This window comes from Ailuropoda melanoleuca, chromosome 4 (genome assembly GCF_002007445.2).
Source record: "Ailuropoda melanoleuca isolate Jingjing chromosome 4, ASM200744v2, whole genome shotgun sequence".
In the NCBI taxonomy this organism is placed as follows: domain Eukaryota; kingdom Metazoa; phylum Chordata; class Mammalia; order Carnivora; family Ursidae; genus Ailuropoda; species Ailuropoda melanoleuca.
The window spans coordinates 68,933,677-68,943,518 of NC_048221.1; the positions used below are offsets into that span (position 1 = coordinate 68,933,677).

At 46.8% G+C, this 9,842-nt stretch overlaps 1 protein-coding gene across 1 annotated transcript in view; it reads right to left on the reverse strand.

Moving 5' to 3' along the window:
• Positions 1-493: 493 nt before the first annotated feature.
• Positions 494-9,842, reverse strand: part of C4H2orf92 (chromosome 4 C2orf92 homolog) — a 33,214-nt gene continuing 23,865 nt past the window's right edge. The window contains exons 5-9 of the mRNA XM_034659036.1: positions 8,865-8,933; positions 7,862-7,933; positions 3,772-3,879; positions 2,341-2,491; positions 494-890 (exon numbers count right to left, since the gene is read on the reverse strand). Of these exons, the coding sequence (XP_034514927.1) occupies positions 716-890; positions 2,341-2,491; positions 3,772-3,879; positions 7,862-7,933; positions 8,865-8,933 (575 nt within the window). The 3' untranslated portion in view covers positions 494-715. The remainder of the gene's footprint in view (positions 891-2,340; positions 2,492-3,771; positions 3,880-7,861; positions 7,934-8,864; positions 8,934-9,842) is intronic.

Sequence of the window (9,842 nt, forward strand, 5' to 3'; positions counted from 1 at the left end):
GGACCCTCTACCGAGGCCACAGCCCTCCCCGACCGCCGCCCCTGTCGCTGTCGCCCGACCTCGGGCCTCGCTGGCTTCCTCGCCCTGCCGCCGCTCCCGCCGCTCCCGCCGCGGCCCCCACGGGTGCAACCGCTCCGGGTGGCCAGCCCCGGGGCCCAACCTCTGTGTCCGGCGTCCCAGGAGGGGGGGGGTCCCCGGACCCCGCCTTCCAGCGCAGGGACGAGGGCTGCCTGAGCTACCTTGGCAGCCGAGAGCTCTCGCAACACCAGGCGTCCCCCCACCCCTCTCCCCCCTGGACCCCTTCGAAAGGGAGCTTAGAGCCCTAGGTCCACCACCAAAGAGCTTCAGGCGGCTGTCTGCCCTCTCCTCAGAAACCTGCGAGGACCAGGCCTGCTTCCAATACCTTTGGTTGCCTGTTTGAGATTGTCTTCATATTGTCTTAATTAACATCTGCTCCCTGAATGGCTGAATCAGAGAATCGATGCTTTAATAAATAAATAAACCGGTAGTTGGTCAGGTTTGTCTTTGGGCAAATGTGCTGAGTCTCTCACACTAGCCATTAGTGCCATACCACACTAGAAGCATCCTGTGGTTAAACACTTGTGTCTTGGTCCATTCGAGACTGACAGGAGAAGGTAAACGTTTTGTAGAGCACACCCCACAGCCAGAAATCCAAACGCCTCTCCATGGTGTCTGGGTGGAGAATTGCCTGGCGTCACAGCGTCCCGTCCTGGGTCGGCTGGCCCCACCAGCTGGCCAACACAGACTTGCTCTTCAACAACTGTTTCTGTTTATCGCTGTGTTTTCTGGGGTTCTTTTCTTGAAACTTTTGCCACCAAGTCTTCCCACTCAGAATAAAAATATTATATGTCATGTTCGCCGGAGGATGTCTAAAATAAAATACACAAAACCATATTGCACGATGTATATAGGAATTCCTACTGTCTACTCAGTGGGCAGTGACAGAGGCTGACGTTTCTGAGGGGTGAGCATTCTACTTCCCATCACAAAGGTTTGTCATGTATGAAAATTCATTTTGCCTCTGGGTACCAGACAGCCTCTGGGAAACTCCTTCCCTCCCCCCTCCCCACTTTCTGATGACACAGGCTCTCCCCAGCTTCGATTTGCCTCTGTGGGATGGAGCCAGTCTTGACCACTTCTTCTGATACCTCCAAGAGGCACAGAAGGGAAATGGCAAATCCAATGGATAAGCCCCAGTCAGACTTGTGGAGTGGGTCAAGCTCATTTCCAGAAGCTCTTTAAATCTTCCATCTCTAACTTCTGCCACATTCCAGGCTCCCCTTTCACTTCAGGGGGTCCATTTCTGTCTCAGAGGAGGAAGCTGGATACGAGGTAGTGGTGGCTGGCCCGAATGGGTTACCAGTGCCAGGAATCTTGGTGTTTTAAAGAACTCCTTTAGGGAAAACAATGTCACTCTTATGGGCAAATTTAAGTACTGTAGCCTCCAAGTTGGGGGGGAAGGGACACTTCACCCCCCATGGCTCACTACGGCCCCCTTTCTCTGTGGACAAGCTAAGCACACAACACAGTGTTAGGTAAGACCCGAGGGGCCCTGGGACGCTGCTTTTCCCTGTGATTAAGAAGTGGTATCTCACGGGATGCAGATGGAGCCACATAATTTCGAGATGCAATTATTGCAAATGCATAATGTTGTAAGCCACTTACTTTCTAGTGCCTCTTTATGGTTATGGCCGCCGTTTCGGAGCCTCTCATCATATTTAGCAAGTGGTACAGACAGACCCTGACTAGTCAAAGTGGCCACTGTCAGAGCAGAGCCCTGGAGGGCCACTGCTGGGCCAGGCATGAACCCTTCATTTGCAAGATCCCGGGGAAGACTGGGAAGTCTGTGGGAGGTCCTGGAAAGGTGCTGTTTGCCACCCCGTGGAGGGATCTTTCAGTATTCTAACAACCAATGCTGCTGACCCAGGGTGAACGAGCCAGATATCAGCCCTGTGCTCATCTCCTCCATGGCCTCATCCCTCCCTGCCCTCATCTTCCTATCTGCCGATCTTTCAGCCAGAGACTGTACCCTCCCCTCTTCTAAGTGGCCCTCGGTATGAAAACAGGTGTGGCCTAACCTAAGGGATTCTTTAGAGGCAAGAATGGTCCAAGCCAGGAAGTTCATACCAGGCTATGCATCACTGCCAAGCCAGTGCTTAAAAACCCCTCGCCTGGGCCACCTGTACTCTATGAATAACAACCAGGCTTAGAAGTCTCTGTCTTCCTCCGAACTCCAGGACCGGCAGGAAGCTCTGGGGCAACATTGGCACAAATACCCACGAGTTCTTTGAAGAAGGGTGGGAGCTACGAGCCACTCACAATAGCTGCTTCCTCCTGATGCATGTGGTCAACGCTAGCAGCAGCAACACTGTGACCACGAGGACTCCTGCCACCGAGGCGGCGGCAATGACGATGTTCCTTTGGAGGAACTGCAGAAGCTGAGCACACGGCACGTTCTTGTTTTGAACATCTAAGTGAAAAAGCACATGGCAAAGTACACAGAGAGAGACGGCCCCATACAGAGCTGCAGGGACCACCTGTTAGCTCTGCTTACAAACTGGCTTTGCTTAGGACAATACACTCATAAGCTGTTTGGCGGTGACATGAGATGCTGTTTGGTGGTGGAGGTGAGACACTGAGGGTATGAGCCAGCAAGCAGCAAAGCAACCAAAAAGAAGGGACAACAAGGCACAGTTTGCAGGAGGAGAATAGAGGAGAGGTCAGATGGAAGGAGGAGGCAAGGGTCCCAGTGGTGGAGGAAAGTTCTGCAGTGGCTACTAAAAACAGTGGAGTCAGATATTCAGTTTGAAGCTGCCCCCCACCACCACCACACCCTCCCAGCTTCCGGAAGTTCTGCCGTATATATAACTGGCCTCAAGGGCATAGGTTTGGGGGAATTTCATGCACGAGGGTAAACATGTTGTCAAATGATCTTGAATTATCAAGATCAATGATCATGTTGTCAAATGATCTTACAGCCTGTAGGGACTTGCAGAAATCTTAAGGGCAGACACAGAATGCCACCGAATGCGGGCTTGGGAGCACAAGACAATCTGAGCCAGAGACCCCAGCCGACATCAGCAACTCCTAGGGCTTCTGTCACTCCATTTGTAATATGACAAAAGAAGGAATCAGGGAAATGGGGCACTGACGTTCCACGACAGGAACTGGATGGTTTGGCTTGGAGAACCGCCGAGGGGGGCCTAGCCATGCAGGCAGGGAGATGCTGGCCAAGGGCCATCTTGGGTTATAGGGACAAAATTGGAAACATCCAACTTGCCACTTCCATCTAAGCTACAGCGAGAGGTAGCAGCACCAAGCGACTCTAAGGGCTCTGCTGGAAAAAAGTCAGCACATTGCCATGATGGGCAAGTTTCTACCCGTTCTGAATGGGCCCCGGCTCAGGTCATCCAAGGTTGAAGATCCGGGACTAGTTAATATTTGGATTTAATCCCTCCTACTTGTTAGAAAGCCTCCGTGTGCAGTAATGGCCGAGGCTCAGAAGATGCTGCCCATGTTAGGAAGGATCTGGCTGTGTAGAAACGACTAAAAGTAGCATCTTTTTGAAAGGGTGGTCAAATTCCCAGAGTTAGTTTAATTCATCACTTTACCGGCAGATTGTATGCTTTTGTGGGTAAATTAAAGGCGTGCTGACATCTCCTCTGTTATAATACCATGAAAGGCACAGATGCATTCTGAAGGTATCTGTACTTAAGCATCTTATTTAGCTTACACTATCTAGCTTATTACCTGTCCTAACTGCTTCCTCAAGTGTTGCTTTACCTACAGTAGAAAGCGGCTCATTTATATCCCCGCTGGAGAGAGAAGATTCTTTATCCCTCTTCTCTGAATTGTGACCTACAGAAGACAAAAGACAAAATGTGTTCATCTAAAAACAACCATTGGCCTGTGATAAGTTCTATTTATTTTTTTAAGATTTTACGTTTAGGGGCGCCTGGGTAGCACAGTGGTTAAGCGTCTGCCTTCGGCTCAGGGCGTGATCCCGGCGTTATGGGATCGAGCCACATCAGGCTCCTCCGCTAGGAGCCTGCTTTTTCCTCTCCCCTCCCCCTGCTTGTGTTCCCTCTCTCGCTGGCTGTCTCTATCTCTGTCAAATAAATAAATAAATAAATAAATAAATAAATAAATCTTTTAAAAAAATAAATTTAAAAAAAAGATTTTACTTTTAAGTTATCACTACACCCCCCCCCAGATCAAGAGTCACATGCGCTAATGACAGAGTCAGCCAGGCACCCCTGATTAGTTCTATTTTTATGATAAAAATAACTTCCTCTAGGGGCGCCTGAGTGGCTGGGTCAGTTAAACGTCCAACTCTTGATATCCCCTCAGGTCATGATCTCAGGGCCATGTGATCAAGCCCCACGTCAGGCTCCACACTCAGCACAGAGTCTCCCTCTTACCATTAATTCCCAGGGGGAATGGTCACTGCTGCTAAGGAACTTTTGTGTGTTCTGGATTTCCTTGTCCAGCAGAAGAGCTTCAGAGAAGCTCCTGGCCCCTGACGAGGGGCCTGGTCAGCCTCCTTTTCTTGTGTGGTGCAATCTCTACTATTGTCTATGGCCGGGGCTTGGCGGGGTCTCTTCTTAATTCACTCTCTCTACTCAAAAAACCTTAGTAAGCAGACCTGCCTCTCTTTTGTCCTCTCAAAGCTCCATGCAATTCCAATATGAAGGACTTTTGAAGTACCTTCCATTTTAGCATTTTTATAGCTAATAATGACTGATGATGCTGACTTTCCTATTAGCAGTGAGCTCTTGGAGGACCAAGTGCCTTGTTCAGCTCTCTACCCCTGGCACGGGACCTCTCACCAGGTAGGAGATCAATAGCTAGGTCTTGAGTGAGATAAGGAATCTTGAAGACTCTTGACTGCAACCCCATGAGAGACTCTGTGCCAGAACCACCCAGCTCAGCCCGATTTGTTGGCCAAGGCTGCAGTCCTTTGAAGGCTGACTGGCACCAGAGGGTCCGCTTCCAGGCCGGCTCACTCACACAGCTGCTGGCAGAAGGCCTCATCTCCCCCACAGGCTGGAGGCAGGAGGGCCCGGTTCCTCACCACAAGGGCCTCTCCTTAAGTCCAGGACGGCTGGAATGTCCTCACAACGTGGCAACTGACTTTCCCCAGGGTGAGCAATTCAAGAGATAGCCAGGCAGAAACCACAATGTCTTTTATGACCTAATCTATGCAGTAGCACACCAACCCTTCTGTCATGTTCTATTCATTCAAAGCAAGTCACAAAGTCCAGCCCACGCTCCAGGGGAGGGGTATCAAAGAATTTGTGGACCTATTTTAAAACCACGGTAGAAATAAAATTCCAAGGAAGACAGCTGAACAAAGGAAATATTTGCTTATGTCCATATAAACATAAGGATTTTAATCAACTACCTCCGGTTTTGTGGATGGAGAGAAGTGACACCCTTTTACAAAGGCATCTCCACTCTGCAGGAAGCCTGGTCTTGGGTATGTGACCCATCCCATAAAGCAGAAACCCCTGAATGATTGAACCACATGTTGAGGTTGAACCACATGAAATTAGAGATATTTGACCATTGTTTAAAAAGATGTATTATTTATTTTAGAGAGAGAGAGCAGGGGGGAGGGGTAGAAGGAGAGGGAGAAAGAATCTCAAGCAGACTCCGTGCTGAGAACAGAGCCCACACGGGGCTCAATCTCAGGACCCTGAGATCATAACCTGAGCTGAAATCAAGGGTCAGATGCTTAACTGACAGAGCTACCCAGGTGCCCCTCAACCATTTTTGACCTACAAAAAACAGTAAGTTCAAATGATTCAACCTGACATTGTAGTCCCAAGGGAAGTCTTGTACGTATTCCTTCTAATTGTGAAACTCCTAGAAACTCAACAGCATGAATTATCAAGATGAGTGTAATGATTAATTTGTAATGTGATCCTTTGCGTATTAAAAAAAAAAAAAAGGAATGTCCTCCAAACCTAGTTTAGATTGGCCACTGTACACCTTGGGGGTCTGGGAAGATAGAGGAAAATAAATCCATTTGGTACCCCAAGCACTGAGTCAAGCTCCTAAAAGGCAGAAATATCACACACTGAAAGGCCAAAAGTAAACTTGAAGAAAAGGAAAGACATCCCCATTTCCAGCACAGAATGACTTACCATCAGTTTTCCCAAGGTGAATATTGTATTATAAATGTAATGTGATGCTAATAAAAATATCGACAGGCTTCTAATGAAGTTACACAAGTTGATACTAAAGTTCATGAGCAAAAACAAACCTGCAAAAATAGCCAGGAAAACACTGAACAAACAAACGCTGCAAAGAAGGGACTAGTCTCGGGGCGCCTGGGTGGCACAGCGGTTAAGCATCTGCCTTCGGCTCAGGGCATGATCCCGGCGTTGTGGGATCGAGCCCCACATCAGGCTCCTCTGCTGTGAGCCTGCTTCTTCCTCTCCCACTCCCCCTGCTTGTGTTCCCTCTCTCGCTGGCTGTCTCTATCTCTGTCAAATAAATAATAAAAAATCTTTAAAAAAAAAAAAAAAGAAGGGACTAGTCTCATAAGGCACGAAAACACGCTATTGCAGCCTCTGTAATTAAAACAGTGTGGTACTGTTGTATACAGAAACCAGTGGGCCGGTGGTTAGCATAGAAAGCCCAGGAAGAGGCCCAGGACACATGGGAATTTAGTATAAGATAAAGGAGGTATCTCAGATCACTGGAGCACCGATGGACTTTTTAATAAATGTTGTAGCCATTTCAGAGAAAAATGGCATGACCTGGACTGTGTTGATGAAATCATTCTAGCCCATATGTGGTTCTCAGTATAAAATCACCCTCCCACGTGTCCTGGTGTAGACCTAGGTACCAAAGAGATGCTCAGCTACGTTGAATTTATGATTATCATGAAATTCACAGAAGGAAATATATAGGACAAATTCAGGAATATTAGATGTATCCATTTTAAAGAGAATTCTGTGGTAAGTTAATCTCCAAAAACCATCTAGATCAATGGTTCCAAACGTTACCTGTAAGCAAATAACTTGGAAAATAGGCATAAACGTGTGGAACCCCAGACTCCACTTTTAGAAACTCTCAGTGGGTTCCAGAAATAAGTGTTTGTAATCTCTTCCCATTACTCGTCCTCTATTCCATGGCTGATGCACGGTCAGGGTTAGGAACCACTGACCTAGTTCATATTCTTACTCCCAGGAAAGACCACATATTTGCCAGCTTGGGCAGTGACAGAATTAGCCTATTTTTCTTTTTAAATCTTTCTATCTGCCTAGGGAAGAAGTGCTTCATGGGATGCTAGTTCCTCATTCTGTCTTCAGAGCCAATCTGTCCCCACCGTAATTGGGGCTGTGAGATGAGCCTTTGCTCATCAGCTAAAGGGGAGCCCTTTCCCACACTCCTCATGGTGCGGGGCGAGAGCATGCCTCTGGGGTATCACTTCAAGAATGTGCTCTGCCCCTCACCAGTCCCTGCCCCCGGGGGGAGAAAGGGACTTCACAAGTAAGTCTGGGAGGAGGATTCAGGTGGCTACAGCCAGCTCCTCTCCCTCTCCCTCTCTCTCTTTCTCTGGCATCCATCTGCCTCCAGAGAGCAAACATTCTGACCTGTTCCTCTATGCTGTGAATTTTACAGAAGGAAACTCTCGTGGTGGGGGTTTGGGGAAACCACAGATACCCTAAACTCACCAATGATCAGGCACTCTTCCTAAAGTGAAGCACCCACATTATCCAGCCAGGTTTTCTAGAGAGCATAGTCTGAGCTCCATCTGCAGGATCCTTAGCTCAGTCTCACATTTGGTTCTAAACTCAGGCACAAGGAAGAATGAGGTATTACTTACCATTAGTAGAAATTCTGTCCATGCTGCCAAGGAGAAACCCTGGCTCAGCAACACTGGCTCCTCTGATGAAATCTATGGGGAAAAAAGTGAAATTTTTGTATCCATACACACTTCTGAGCACTCTGGGTCCATATTTTGTTTTAAGTGTTGAAATGCTAATATAGAATCCAACTTGTATTGGGAATGTATATTTGAAAGTTTACATGCCAACGGAGAGCAAGGCATCAGCTAGCTGCTGACTGCAGAGGCTGGAGCCCAGGCAGATGCTGTGGGGAACAAACCTCAGGAACTGAAATCCACATCTGTATGCAAAATTCCAATACAATGCTCATTCCTCGGTTGCCCAGGGCACAATTCTATCCTTACAACCTATGATCAACCAACTGTCTTAATTCTCAAACTGCTACTTAAAAATAATAATGATCTGACGCTGCTTTGGAGAAGAGCGTGTTTTTCATTTTTGTTATTTCTACTGGTGTGCCTAGGGCAAGTCATTTTTTTGGCCTGGGGCTTATCCATTGAATGGGGGTACTAATGAGTGCACCAGCTCTCCCCAAGGGCTAAGCAAAGTATCAAACTATGCCCAGGGAAGTATAAAGCGTGTGTGGGACAAAGCTATTATATTACTCAGGGCTCTTGTTGTCAGGAAAAGTAAACCCCACTTGCGATTCCAGTTGCTGTCCTCTGAACAGCCTCCAGAAAGGGAGAACCTGCTTGACACATGATCTCCAAGGATTCCCACCACCACCACCCCCCTCCGCCAAAATAGAGGGATAGGCACATTTTAGACCATAGACTTGAAGGTTATAGAGAGGTTTTCAGACAATTCTTTCCTTCACTTCTCAATTTGTCTTTGCCACACAGGGATCGGTTTTAACAAATGCTAAATTGATAGCACTGTATAGAGAATACAATACATAGACCTATAGGAATATATGCACCTAGAGTTTTAAAGACATATACTTGCTTTCTGAATTCATGTCTCTCTTTGTGATTGACTTGCCTGCTGTTCTTGCTTCATCAACTGGAGTCTCATACGGAACCTTGTAAAACACTTGCTGTAGAATTTCATCTCAAGGGAAGTAAAAAAGGCATGTTAATACCAGCCGTGGGGGATTGACATTTTTCTCTGTAAGTACTTAAAGCAGTCTACAAATACACTAAACAAGTGATATAAGCTCAGTGGATATATGAAAGTATACTCTGAAATACCTTGCCTTGGGAAGGGAAATACTAACTCCTACAGTCATTTCTGGAAAAGTGTGATTGCACTAGACGTCTTGAGCAGTAAACACTTCCCACTGAAAGATATGCAGGTGGAAACTCTGCCCCAAATCTCATGACATTTAGTGTCATTATCTTCCTTCTTGTTCCTATTGTCACTCTTACCCACCTCTGAGACTTCCCCAAGATGACCCATGTATTTGTATAGGGTGAAGTCTGCGGGGGCAAAAATAAAGCAGAATGGGTTTCTAAAAGTCAGAAAGCTCTTTTTAAACTCTTCCTAATTTCTCATGGTTACATATTTTAAAATACACTGATCTCTCTTTCCTTTTTAAGGTTTTCAGGCTTCTACTTTTCCCTGGGGACAGCAATTTATCGTTCCTTCTAGGGTTACGTTGCAAAGCCACAGAAAATATCCCTCACGAATTCCATCCATTTTGTATATATTGAGTCCTTTTTCAAGGCTGTTGGTACATTGGTGGGTGGTTTACTCACCTGATGGAATACACGCTTAAGGACCCAAAAAATTAACTATCAACAAATTTATTTATTCAAAATGATGAGCTTTTGTCACCAGCCCCATTTTTTTTCACACTATGATCCCATTTTATATTTAAATTTTTTTTAAACACAATGCTACCTAATTTCTATAGGTACATATACATGGCTGTACATGTAGGATAAAAAAACTAAAACGGGGGGCGCCTGGGTAGCACAGTGGTTAAGCGTCTGCCTTCAGCTCAGGGCGTGATCCCGG